This window comes from Anomaloglossus baeobatrachus (assembly GCF_048569485.1).
Source record: "Anomaloglossus baeobatrachus isolate aAnoBae1 chromosome 5 unlocalized genomic scaffold, aAnoBae1.hap1 SUPER_5_unloc_5, whole genome shotgun sequence".
In the NCBI taxonomy this organism is placed as follows: Eukaryota; Metazoa; Chordata; class Amphibia; order Anura; family Aromobatidae; genus Anomaloglossus; species Anomaloglossus baeobatrachus.
The window spans coordinates 912,689-927,085 of NW_027441809.1; the positions used below are offsets into that span (position 1 = coordinate 912,689).

The following is a 14,397-nucleotide window of genomic DNA, read 5'->3' on the forward strand; positions in this document are numbered from 1 at the left end:
ACTATAGAATGGGACAACTATATGATGGGGACAGTACTACAGGATAGGGAGATTGCTACAAGGGGACAAAGATGGGGAACATTACTATAAGATGGGGACAAGACTGGAAACATTACTACAGGATGGGCACATTACGATAAGATGGGGACAAGGCTGGGGACATTACTATAGGATGGGGACAAGGATGAGCTCATTACTGTAGGATGGGGACTAGGATGAGGCACAATACTACAAGGGGACAAGGATGGGCACATTACAACAAGATGGAGAACATTACTAAAAGATGTTGGCTAAAATTTCTACATAGTGATAATTGTAACACTATTAGTTACAAGAAAGGGATAAAATGTAAAAAAAAACCCCCAAAAAATAAAATAAGGCATGACTTTTTTTTCTACCATCAAATTTTTTTTTTATATATTTAAACAAAGAATGTACACATTTATTATAATAAACAAGTGAAAAATGTTCAAAATTAGTGATCCAAAGGTGTGTAAAAAAAAAAAAAAAAAATACGGTACCAATAAAAATGTCACTTTGTCCTGCAAAGAATGCGCCCCCCCAATTTATTTTTTTTCCTCTGTGCGGCCCATACACCCAGCCGAATTTGAGACCCCTGTATTAGACATATAAGGCTTTCATGTGATGTAACATTTGTTACCATAGAAACAAAAAAAAGGTCACAAAGCCTAAGACTTGTCAGCAGCCCCTTGCATTTACAATTAAAGTCCCCTTAAAACCTATAATATGTGTATTGGGGAATAGAGAAGGGAGTCAGTTCCCAATGATGAGGAAAAAACTACTAAACTTAGTGGAAAGTGATTATAAAACTCGATCACATCAGATGTTCCCACAAAGAAGGAATGGATCGTAGATGGAAATAGTAATTTGTAACATGATCATGTTTATTATTGTAGTATAGAGAAGTTACAGACATTGTTCAGACATGGAGATTGTGCGCTGAAAGTAACTGTAATGAATGGCAGATCACTGAGATTGGGAGTTAGGAAGAAGAGGGTGGAGGAATATTGGGTATTTTGGGGGGAGGGTTGTAATACTCTTCTTCATATAGTGAATATATAAATATATAACAATGTGAAATTTTTAATAAACATGTAATATTGTTTTTTATTTGATTTTTATAAAACAGACGTCTATTAGTAATTGTATATATTATAATTCTAATGTAACTTCTAACGTGCTTTCCCTTTCTTGTTTACTTACTTGCCTTTACTCTTGACTGTTTCTTTTGTGTTTTCTTGTTCAATTTGTCAAATCTATATTTTCTCCCATGTGAATTTTTCTTAATGGTCGATAAATTATAATTTGAGTAAAACATTTTTCACCTTTTAGGTGTTATAATGGCTTCTACCCTTGTGAGTTTTGTGATGTTGAAAAAGATGGCATTTTTGTGCAAAACATTTCCCACATTCTGAACATGAAAAAGGCTTCTCCCCTGTGTGAGTTCTCTGATGTGTAACAAGCCACGATTTTTGACTAAAGCATTTCCCACATTCTGAACATGAATATGGATTCTGCCCTGTGTGAGATCTTTGATGTGTGAGCAGATGTGATTTATGTGCAAAACATATCCCACATTCTGAACATGAAAAAGGCTTCTCCCCTGTGTGAGTTCTCTGATGTTTAACAAGACACGATTTTTGACCAAAATATTTCCCACATTCTGAACATGAATATGGATTCTGCCCTGTGTGAGACCTTTGATGTGTAACTAGTTGTGATTTATATGCAAAACATATCCCACATTCTGAACATGAAAAAGGCTTCTCCCCTGTGTGAGTTCTCTGATGTTCAACAAGATTTGATTTACGGACAAAACATGTTCCACATTCTGAACATGAAAAAGGCTTCTCCCCTGTGTGAGTTCTCTGATGTTTAACAAGACACGATTTTTTACTAAAGCATTTCCCACATTCTGAACATAAATATGGCTTCTGCCCTGTGTGAGATCTTTGATGTGTAACTAGATATGATTTAACTGCAAAACATTTCCCACATTCTGAACATGAAAAAGGCTTCTCCCCTGTGTGAGTTCTCTGATGTTCAACAAGATTTGATTTACAGACAAAACATGTTCCACATTCTGAACATGAAAAAGGCTTCTCCCCTGTGTGAGTTCTCTGATGTTTAACAAGACACGATTTTTGACCAAAATATTTCCCACATTCTGAACATGAATATGGATTCTGCCCTGTGTGAGACCTTTGATGTGTAACTAGTTGTGATTTATATGCAAAACATATCCCACATTCTGAACATGAAAAAGGCTTCTCCCCTGTGTGAATTCTATAATGTATAACAAGATATGTTTGACCTGCAAAACATTTCCCACATTCTGAACATGAAAAAGGCTTCTCCCCTGTGTGAATTCTCTGATGTCTAACAAGATTTAATTTAGTTGCACAACATTGCCCACATTCTGAACATGAAAAAGGCTTCTCCCCTGTGTGAGTTCTCTGATGTGCAACAAGATATGATTTACGGACAAAACATGTTCCACATTCTGAACATGAAAAAGGCTTCTCCCCTGCGTGAATTCTCTGATGTGCAACAAGATTTGATTTACGGGCAAAACATGTTCCACATTCTGAACATGAAAAAGGCTTCTCCCCTGTGTGAGTTCTCTGATGTTCAAAACGTGTTGATTTACGTGTAAAACATTTCCCACATTCTGAACATGAAAAAGGCTTCTCCTCTGTGTGAGTTCTCTGATGTGTAACAAGATGTGATTTAGTTACACAACATTGCCCACATTCTGAACATGAAAAACACTTTTCCCCTGTGTGAATTCTCTGATGTGCAACAAGATTTGATTTACGGGTAAAACATCTTCCACATTCTGAACATGAAAAAGGCTTCTCCTTTGTATGAGTTTTCTGGTAACTAACAGACTCTGAAGAAAATCTTCTCTCCCCTGTGTTAATTTTTTTATGGATTTTTCGATTTTCTGAAGTTGAAAACTGCTTCTTTGCTGTAAGAACATTTTGATTTTTAATGCCTCTTTTGTGACATTTATTTTTTTTAATAGTCTGTGATGAATCAGAAGGTAGGCGTTGTTTAAAAGAAACTGATGATAGATCTTTGCTGTGGGGGGATGATGGTATATCTGGAATAGTAGCATTCACTTTAGTTATATCTTGTGCGATATCAAGGTCATATGATTGAAAAATTGAAGATGTCAGTTGTGCCTCTATTCTCCTGGTACACTCATCTGCCAAGAATAAAAAATATTTGTAATATATACAAATTGAAGGATATCATTGATAAAATAGCTTGTAACACATTTACTGGCGTACCCACACGGTCCTGCACCCTTTTCCTGCTGGGGACTTCAGCACACTTATCCTCCCGGTCACTCAGTGGAGACTTCCGTGACCATGGTCACTGCTGCCATCTCCCAGGGCCTGCACACACCATGCAGAACTCTTGGGAGAGTGCTTAGGGCGCGAGCACCTATTCTTAAAAGGCCAACGTGCCCTAACCAGGAAGTCAACCTATGGCTGAGAGGCACTGGGTATTTAAGGCATCCTCCCCCTATGGGAAGTGCCAGGGCAACATGGTCTATCCTTAGAGACGTGTTGCTAGTTGTCAGCTCCGTTTCCTGAGTGTTATATTGTGGGTGTGAATATGTGTCTGTATCCTAGTATCCGATGTGCTTAGCAGACCTGCTGCATCTGTCTATACCAGTTGTGCTTGCCAGACCTGCAGTGACTGTCAGTATAACCTAACCCCGACTCCTGAGGACAGCTGTCGCCATCCCGTGACTCCCTGGAGTAGCACCAAGTAGCTACCTTCCAGCACAAGCCTAGCCTCGCCATCAGAGGCTTCAATAAAGATGAGGTATTTACTTAGCTACGCCCCTTCTGGTTAAGCCAGTGCTGCGGCCCAGTGGGTCCACTCCCGCAAGCGTAACATAGCTAAAAAAAAGCTGCAAGTTATGTAAATTGTAAACAAAAACTGTTTACAATCTAACAGTAGACCTCAGAGCAGGAACCAGTAGACCATGATGTTCAACCCTCTTTGTTCATTTTGCCTCCCGTATATTTTATTAAGTCATCAAATAATGTTTTGTAGGCCAGGTTATACCAAACTGCTACTCCGATAGTGGAAAAATGGAGGGTTTCCACAATGGTTGTAGCTGAAAGACTCTTGATTATAAAGAGATATGGCTTCTGTCATTTAGACTAAAGCAGAATACGGTAAATTCTATTTAATGATTATATTTTATGGCATTACTATTTGTTTTAGGAGCATTGAAATGCAATGTTTGATCACTTCTAATTCTTTTATATTTTTGGCGAATTTCAGGTTTGTTTGTTGTTTTTTTAATAAATGCAAAACAAATTATTCTAACAGTACAAGTAAGATAAAGTACAAATCTCAGAAACACTGAGGTCAGATTAAAAATAAGCCATCACCAGATTTGGCCCCTATAAGCTGCAGCCACTACCAATAGGCTCTTAAATTCAGCATTCTAGAATACTGTATAAGAGTCTAGGCTGCTCTGTATAACATAAAAAAACTGAGTCCTCAGTGGTTGATACCTTTTAATGGCTAACTGAAAAGATGGTTATACTGAGCCTGATGAAGACACCTGAGTAGTCTCAAAAGCTTGCTATTATTACCATCTTTTCAGTTAGCCATTAAAAGGCATCAACCACTGAGGACTCTCAGTTCTTTTAAAAAAATGTTTTATCTCTACTGGCTAACACGGTACAAAGATATATTTTACCTGTAACATAAAAAAAGCACTTTTATAATACTCACCTAGGTGCGGTCCGGTCTAATGGGTGTCGCTGGTCTCCGGTCCAGCACCTTCTGCCCAGCTTCATGTGGACAAAGCGTCCTACATCATCCACACAGGCCGGTATTGCAGTCCTTGCGGATGGCAGATCAAAGTATTGTAGTGCGCATGCACGGGCGGTCTTAAACCTTTCCTTTCGCTTGCGCATGCCATTACTTTGACCTGCCGTTAGCAGGGCAGATCAAACTGCACCTGCACAGGACTGACATGCCGGCCTGTGTGGATGACGCAGGAAACATCATCCCTATGGGCCTGCAAACAAAGAGAACGCTCATCTTAGTAGAGAGGAGGCACCGGACTGCAGAGCAGCAACACCCATCGGACCAGACCACCCCGTAGGTGAGTATAATAAGTGTTTTTTACGTTATACAGAACGGCCTGGGCTCTTATATACATGATTCTAGAATCATGTATATAAGGCTCACTGGTGGTGGCCGCAGCTTATAGTAACCAAATCTGGTGACAGGTTCCCTTTAAGTATTACAAAGTTGTTATCATGTAAAGTGACAGATGTCAGATTGGAGAAATGGGGCCTGGATAGGAGCAGAAAACTGGCTGCAGTGGAAAGCCATGAAATAAGAGCGGCTTTGGTACTAACTACTATAGAGAAAACTGTGACTATAGACAATAACACATCTACTAAAATGACCGCCCTCCACCCGACAGCCTTCACCGTCAGTGATTTAGTAACTAGAGGTGACACATCTGGAGTAATTACAGTATGTGGCTCGGGGGCTCTCGGCAATCCAAACTATTGTAGGGGCCAATATCTTCTGTCAGATGAGTTTCTTGAAGAAATATTAGACATTTACTTTCTGCCTCTCGGACTCCACAATGGACGGCTCCAGTACAAGTTCTTATATAATGGACATTTGTACAATTCAGAGAAAATATCTTTCAGGCTCTTCAAGGTAAAAATATCAGAACTTTAAGTGTTAATTACTTTCCTTTTTTTCTAATTACATTTTGGAAATGATGTAGGTGGGCTGCCAGACCTCCATGTACCCACTGTGGGGTAATTCTAACCTCCCTCATATGTTAGTTACTCTATGCCCAACTTTAGATATAAACGCCCCTATCAGCTCATTCATCAGAAGGGAGAGAAGGAAGATCCATCAATAAGATGCCGAGATTCTAGGAAGATGGATTCATTGCTCTCAGTGGAGAAACAATAAGAATCTTGTACTTATGATACTTATTAATGGAGAGAGGTCTACTGAGGTCTCATCAACTACAAGATTATTATTTTGTTTCTCCCACTGACAGCAATCAATCTTTATTCATCTGGAGAACACGGCACCAAACTAAGAATCTAGGACGTCACCAGCATCATTACCCTCCGCTTTCTCTTAGGGGTCCACCATACTGATTAGATTTTTCTTCCCATGATTTTCTAAGTTGTCTGCACATTCTACGTACACTGTCATGACTGCAGTATTGTAGAGGCTTCACCTAGTACCTCAATTTACCTCCCCTTCGGGGTTCGCAACCACCCCATACCTGGATGCCCTTCCACAAACGACAGACAACCATTTTGGATTAATTATGGCCAAATCGGCCTTTATTATAACAAAATACAATAAATCAACATGAAAAGTGAGGAGGTTCTTGGAGCTCCAAAGCCTGGCGGAAGCCATAAATACTTGAAACCATCCAGCATTGCCCCCAGCTGCGACCACAAGCTCGGGGGCACCACTATTGCTGGAAAATTACCAGTCCAAGCTGCAAGCCACGATTTTCCGGGCACAATGTCCGACCACATCACCTTCATATTGGAAATTGACGCCCATGAGCGCAGAAAAAACGTGCCAGCTATCCTGAATTAAAACCCCAGAACAATCCCCTTGGATATGTAAAGCAAACCCATCAGGGGAATGGTCCAACCTTCCAAAAGGGTGGAATTCCAACAACACTTGTCTCTCAAACCAGACCCCGATCCACTGAACAGTCGCCACACATGTACACAAACCCCACAGTTCCCATTCCCTCACACCCAACGAGCCTCCAATGGCCAACAAACTACACTGCCCGAGTGCTCCATGGGTAATACAATGGGGGGGAGGGGGGAGTAAACAAGGAAAGAAGGTATGACAGTGACCTCACCACTGTCAAAAGAATCTTACCTAGGAGTTCCAACCTCTCAGGCTATCCTTATGATACCTTCCTTTACCCCCCTACTCCGAATGTGGGCGCAAATACATGTTTATATCTCTTGTATTCTCACCTAACAATTCTTTTCACCACCTCCCGAAGGAAGCCTGCTCGTACAGTCCCAACTGCAACCCCAATTTGAAAAGAATGGAATGAAAAAAACCTGTTAGCCTAACTGCTATAAGGCAGCCAGGCACCATCCACAAAAATGACACGAGACAGAATCTTCAACAAAAAGGAACCATCCCTATGCCTTAATAATGGCCCTGGACGATTGGCCCCTAAACTTAGCCAATGTCTAAAACATTCCACAGGATGCCTCCTGAATCCTCTAAAGCCCCAACCTCACCAGCCTGCCCTCATTGTCTGATTCGATCTTTGGCATCTGGATCCCAACAATCCCGACTGAATGCCAGGAATTCCCCCCGCATTGGCACAAATGTCTGGTCCACTTACCAGTTGTCCAATCCTCATGGCCCCAAAAAAGGCCCATGAAAAGCCAACAACCCTTCTCAAACCATGAAAATACACCAAATGTAGCCCGGAGGTCATGGCCCCAAAAGAGGCCCATGAAAAAGCCGAATCCAACAACCCTTCTCAAACCGTGAAAATACATCAAATGTAGCCCGGAGGTCATCTCCTTTAGGTCCTTGAATGCAACTGGCCTATGTACATCCATTTAAGTCAGCCCCTCCTGCAACCTTTTAAGGCCTGACACACCAGGAGATCTTTCATGATGCCTGCCGCACCAAACTTATCTCTGAAAACGCCACCCATACCCAACATAATAACTTGATGGACCAACCAACCCTACCGCGCAACCCCATTTACCAACACAGTGACACTCACACTAAATCCTCTTGGGATATTGACTCCACAAATTGTCGCTGCCAGGCGACCCACCCTTCCCCGCTGCATTATAGGGTGAACTACGGCCCAATCACAAAGGAACCGAACTAAACAATGAGCCCTGTGTTCAGAACCCAGCTCAACACTCCACTATCCCATGGCAGCCTCGGACTCCGCCCAGGCACCAAAGACCCAAAATTATCCCACTGCTAGTGCGCGAGTGAATCCATGATGGAGACCTCCAACCTCAGAAACCTGAATACCCCTACCCAGAAAATGAAGTCAAAACACCCGAGATGAGCTATCGCATAAACCGAACCATGGGTGATGACGCCACCATCAGTTTAATTGATGGCCATGACTGCCCACATGTTGTTGTCATGGAAATGTATCCCGATTACTAAACTATAACCCCGAATTGTCCGTCCCCCAATTATGGGAAAAAACTTGGGCAACTTAACTTTCTTGGTGAATCTCAATTCCCCACAACAATCCAGCCAAACGTCTGCTCACCAATTGCCCCTAACATACGAGCCAAAGCCAATACGGCTCACCACATCCGTAAAAAGCTCACGGCCAAAACTTTTCAATCACCTCCCTCAATAACAAAGACTGTCCATTGCACATCTCCAGAAAACTTTCCAACACCTGCATAACCACTTTTTTTTGGAAACCTGCGCTCTAAGCGCACAGTATCAATTGTGATCCCTAAGAAGCTAATGCCAGTTGAGCAACCTTCTATTTTTCTTGTGCGCCAAAAGAACCCCCCCCATCAACCGGCTACCCACTCCATGGATGCCAGAAATAACTAACGAAACGTGTGGCCCAGGAGGTCCAATGAACACAAGTTGTCAGGGTAGTGGATCACCCACAAAATCCACCAGCTGGTTACATACTACCATTCCAAAAAAGACAAGATGCTTCAGACTGAGCGCACAGGACCTGAATATCCCATGGGCAAAAAACCTATCCTAAAATAAACACTGACACAAAAACAACCGAACTACCACAGACTGTCAGGGTGGGCCGGTCCATCCTAGCTAACAAATGAACCCTGTACCATAGCATTTATCGCAGTCCAAAACATGTCAACCACTGTCTGCACCACAGTGTAAAGAGCAGGGTTAATACCGCCATAACCAAAACACCCCTAAGGAAATGGCGAATCATACTGATCCAAATTATTCAAGTTCCTTTCTTTTTTTTTTTTAATTTTACTTTTTGCTCCCCCCCCCCGGCAGCGAATGACCAAATCGCCGAAACAAAGTGAGGGGGGGGGGTAAAAGAAAGGACCTGCCATGCGTCCCCCGAAAACTGCCTTTTGACTAACCCTACGCCACACCACCAGGGGGCATTAATAGCGAGACTCCAAATTCTAGATAGAACAGAACTATAAGTGGCGGAGAAGGAATCCTAAACAACCCCAGCAAAAACTGTTCTCTAACAACACCACCTGTTCCTAATCCGAGCACTTCTCAGGTCGCAGACCATCTCTTCAGCCCTCGTCAGGCTCACCCCCTGTAAAGCATCCCCACCTGACTATGACTCCCGCCTCTTAATAAACACCAGGATGCCCAGTGCGATGAATCGACTTACCCAGCACACTGGTGCTGAAACTAACAACTACCCTGAACTTGCATAGAACTGCCAGCACTCTTCTGCCTTGAAGCCAGCCCCAAGTGCGCCCCCTGCTGACTGCAGACCTCCTTTATATTAAGTTTTATATACAGTATATTCCCAACACAAACGTCTCCCATGGAAGGACATATTCCTTCCAAAACTATCCCTTCCCATGCCAGGGTACCCCAGCAGTCCTTCAAAACACACATACGCCACGCCATTTTCACCCTGTCATCCAGAATATGATCCCCCTCATTATCCTCTGCTGTCTGCAACCACACCAAGAGTGCACTACCGTGTGATCCCCATATTCAGACTGACCAACCCCTTTTTTCAGTCATCCTCGGGTTCCCAACTGGGATGAGCGACCCCTGTAAACTGCAAAAAATTACAGATAGGGACCCCAGCCTGTGAGCCCCAATGGGGACGGCGCCGCCACTACATGCAAAGTGCCATGGAACCAACAGCGCTATAAAAACGAATAAATAGTACATATTATTATAAACCCCTATTGGTCTGCTTCAATTTTTCTCATAAATCCCGTACTCCCCCCGCATCCCCCATACTCCGCCCACACGATACATCAACAACTTGACTGACATCCACCCCCAGTAAAAAAACTATACTGTATTAGAAAGGGACAAGACACACATAAAGCCCTACTTACCAGGCTGCGCCGGCACGAAGCACCGACCAGCCGCCATTCCAGAATCCAGGTGACCCGTCTCCAACCGACACGGCATCTCATCCTCTGCGTCGCCCACCGGTGAGCCCTGACCCACTGATACGCTCAGACCCAGCTCGACTAGGGAGCTGACAGCTCGGTGGGCATCTTCCCGGAATCCAAATCCCAGGAAACCACGGCCAGCATGTATCCGCCTTGTCTCCCCGGCATCGCAAGGTCCCGCAGGTGATGGGTCTCTCGTAGCTAAGCAGCCCCACCGACTGGAGCATCGCCGGGTGGAACCGCCGCCATCTTGTTGTTGCCTTTTTCTCTGGTGCTAGAAGCTGGAAGAGGCCCGGTCCCATGACCGACTGCTGGTCCCGCCCACTTCGCAGGTCCCAGCCGCCTCTATGGATTCCTCCCACACCGAGGCCTGCGAACAGGTGCAGAGGGAACAGGCCATGATGAGGAGGGTCCCCGTAGGGGCTCCTGCGGCGCCACCGGGGCCCGGAGCGACGTCAGGGGAGAGGCATTCTGGCAGCCTGGCCCTGCGTGATGGCCGGGCAGGGGTAGAAGCAGCATCCGCTCCTGCCGGCAGTCCTCCCACAATCTCTTGCAGCCGTGCCTGGATCTCTGCTCCATCAGACCTGCTGGCAGCTCCTCTCGCTGTCCCTGAAGATCCTCCAGCGCAGACATCCTCCGATCCAGGCGATGAGAGAAGGCGAGGACGGGCACAGGTACCTTCAGCAGTGGTGGCTACGTGCCGATTGCAGGCCACCACTTTTACCTCACCCTATATACATTCCTACAAATCTCCTGACCACACCTCCCTAAACTACCTCCCCTTAAAGTATCAAACCCCAGCACAGCCCAGCTTGCTCTGCTTTTAACCTCTTGTTTGCCCTCCAAAGCTGAGTCATGGGTCACTCTACCCATGGCTGTGCTTAGGGCTCCGTTCTTCCTTTTGGCTTTACAGATTAGAGATCTGGGCAGCTAAGGGTCAACGTCTTCGAATTTCAGGTGATAGGATGGATCCTACCTGTAAGATCTGGCTGATACAGATCTCAATGCAACAGAAGGGCGTCCAATGCCCAAAATAAAGGGAACAGTTTTGGGTGGAGGAGCATGTGGTGGTCTAGGAGGAGAATGGTGACCATTTGATATGGCCGGACTACAACCCTGATAAAGCAGCCACAGCCGGTGACTGAGAAGAATCTGTGACTTCTCTGCATTTAGTGGTCACTACTCACCTGGGCGGTTATCTGTAGGAATCTCCTCTTTACTCCGCTCATCCCCCCTCACATATGTCTCTGTAGTATTAATATGGGACAGATCTTCCCCCTGAAACAAATATTGTAAAAGTCACAGACAGATGGAGAAGTCCCATCTATGATCAGCTCTAATCCTGCCATCTCCACCGCTCTCATTACACAAGTATAACACATATAATACTGGAGGATAAAACAAGACTGAGCACAAGACCTTCACAGCCGTCTACACATCATAGGGGGATTTCATGGCACCTTCTCTCCATCTACCTGATGATCCTGAGGAACATCGGGGTCTTCTTGTTTACAGTCCTGTGGGAGAAGAGGACGGGGACATCTCTCTGGTGTTGTCCTCTTACTGGATAGACCTGGAGGAGACAAATACAGGGGCTGAATTCATTCCTTACATACAGATAATTATAGGCCGTGTGTATTTAGTCCTGTCTATTACCTGGTGATGTGAGGGGCTGGGGAACCTCCATCATGACGTCCTTGTACAGATCTTTGTGTCCTTCTAAATACTCCCACTCCTCCATGGAGAAATAGACGGTGACGTCCTGACACCTTATAGGAACCTGACACATACAATGATACCGTCACCCCCGATCCCTTCATAGCGTTACTGTATAATGTCCCAGCATTCCCAGCAGTGTCACCTCTCCAGTCAGCAGGTCAATCATCTTGTAGGTGAGTTCTAGGATCTTCTGGTCATTGATGTCCTCATGTATCGGGGGGTTAGGTGGAGGCCCAGTGATTGGGCTCAGGGGTCTTCCCCATCCCTCAGACACAGGGGCCTGACAGCGCTCACTAGAGGTCTTCTTCACTACTGTGTAATCCTGGTTATGGAGAGACGCAGTAATAAATCTCACTCCAGACATTTCCAGAGTCCTCACCTCTCCAGTTCTGTCCATCTGTTATTCCCATAGATAAGAATGATGTAATGTGACGTCATCAGAATCTCTCACCTCTCCAGTAAGCCGGAAGAGGATCTCTAGGGTGAGGTGTAATATCCTCTCCGCCATCTTGTCCCTGTCCATATCCATCCTTGAAGGGGCAATCAGGAGAATTCTCTTATATAGAAGATCTCCACTGAGAGGATCCGATATTGTAGGGACCTGAATGGGGAGAAGAGGACGATGTAACATCATAAAGAATCCTGTACAGTAATATAATTACTGGAGACTTTATATCCGATCACTGGCTGCAGAAATAACGCTAACATGTAGGACATGAAGGAGAAGACAATTCATGGTTTTGGGGCTGCATTAACCGAAATGAAGAACCTCGATCCAATAATATTATGAAGCGGCTTTTCTCCCACATGTATGGCACGTGACTATTTGATAATATTAATCTGTTGGGTTTTTGTTCTTTGTATGTTTGCAGGGGTTTAGATTTCCAGATTTTTTCGGCTGATTCTTAAACGTCAATTTTTTTAAATAGTTACTGTGGAAAAGTGACATTGAAATAGACGTGGGTGTGCGGGAGGACGAGAAAACCGACCAGTGCCAGGAAGCTGCTGCCAAGGCAGATAATATAATAGGATGCAGTTAACGAGGCACAGATGCTCCGGACAAGAACAGTTTTGCCTCTATACAAGTCACTAGTGCGGCCACACTTACAATATTCTGCACAATTTCGGGCTCCAGTGAATGAGGAGGACGTAACTGAACTAGAGCGGGGGCAGAGAAGAGCGACCATTACAGGAATGGAAGGTCTGCACTAGGAGGACAGGTTAGCAAGTTTGGGGTTATTTATTTTAGAAACACAAAGGCTATGGGGCGATTTTATTACAATGTACGAGTATATCAGGGGCATGACTGAGATATTTCTAATGAGCTTTTTACAACTGAGGCCTGTAATGATGACAAGGAGGTTCAATCATAATCCCAGATGGGGATTCTCTACTGTAAGAGCAGTGAGAATATGGAACTCTCTGACACATGATGTGATAAATGTTGATAGACTACAAAAATTCAAGGCGTGCTTAGATGAGTTCCGTAAAAAGTATATATTGCAGGTTATCAGGACTAGATTTTGTGATGGGACATCGATCCAGGGAACTAGTCTGATATTTTTAGTCATGGAGGAATTTTGCCCCTTGTATAGGTATTCACACCCCCAGAGCGTTTCCGCTTATTTTTACGTTGCACCCACAAACATAAATGTATTTTATTGTGATTTTATGTGATATACCAGCATTAAGTAACAAGTATTTCTGAAGTGTAAAGGAAATGATAGATGTTTTTCTAAATATTTAAAAATATAAATCTGAATATTGTGACGTGCATTTGTATTAAGCCCCTTGTAGTATGATGCCCCTGAGTGACCAATTGCCTCCAGAAGTCACATAATAAGTAAATTGAGTCACCTGTATCATTTATTCTCAGTATAACTACAGCTGTTTTGTGAAGATTTCATAAGTTTTGTTTCAGAACATTAGGGATCAAACAGCATCTTGAAAACCAAGGAACCCACCAGACAGGTCAGGGATAAAGTTGTGGAGAAGAGTAAAGCAGGGTTCAGGTATAAAAAAAAAATAAAAAAATAGCCAAAGCTCTGAACATCTCACTAAGCACTTTTCAATCCATCATCCAAAATAGCTGGAGTATAGTGTGGAGACATAAGGGTCAGTGGGTACAGTCGTCCGCTGGCCTGACTGTCTTCAGAAAGACTGCTCGGACCAGGGCTCATCCCACTGAACGCTCGCACTGATTTTTTGTGGGCAGAACACTTCTCAGACAACACAGGGTGAGGGAACTACACATTGGGAGGACGTTACTGGTTCACCAACAGGCAAACACATCGTACATTTCCAGCAAGATCACAAGATGGTACAAGCGACAAAGTCTCTCCCATCCGTTGGCTCACAAGGGATTAGAATTTTTGCGACTTCGGGGCTTCCTGGGCTAACTATCCCAGTCAGCAGCACCTCGCTTTTGATGAGCACCCGCTGAGAGGAGATAGCGGCAAGGTTAGAAAGATGACTGAGCACAGCAAGATATGTAGCCAGGCAACTG

At 44.1% G+C, this 14,397-nt stretch overlaps 1 protein-coding gene across 1 annotated transcript; it reads right to left on the reverse strand.

Moving 5' to 3' along the window:
- Positions 1 to 884: 884 nt before the first annotated feature.
- On the reverse strand, positions 885 to 12,505 carry LOC142259260 (uncharacterized). Its single transcript, XM_075331739.1, has 5 exons — positions 12,343 to 12,505; positions 11,829 to 12,213; positions 11,648 to 11,745; positions 11,360 to 11,450; positions 885 to 3,232 (listed from the first exon to the last, which is right to left on the reverse strand). Exons 2-5 carry the CDS (start codon positions 11,959 to 11,961, stop codon positions 1,350 to 1,352), a joined length of 2,205 nt encoding a protein of 734 aa, XP_075187854.1. The 5' UTR covers positions 11,962 to 12,213; positions 12,343 to 12,505; the 3' UTR covers positions 885 to 1,349.
- Positions 12,506 to 14,397: the final 1,892 nt, after the last annotated feature.

Bases quoted from the DNA above. Each gene is read 5' to 3' on its own strand.
- LOC142259260 (XM_075331739.1), bottom strand. From the start codon at position 11,961: ATGTGTCAGGTTCCTATAAGGTGTCAGGACGTCACCGTCTATTTCTCC. The intron at 11,746-11,828 runs GTAATAGACAGG...TGTCTCCTCCAG, and splicing joins CCAGCCCCTCACATCACCAG to GTCTATCCAGTAAGAGGACA. The intron at 3,233-11,359 runs GTGAGTAGTGAC...TATTCTTGGCAG, and splicing joins TCCTACAGATAACCGCCCAG to ATGAGTGTACCAGGAGAATA.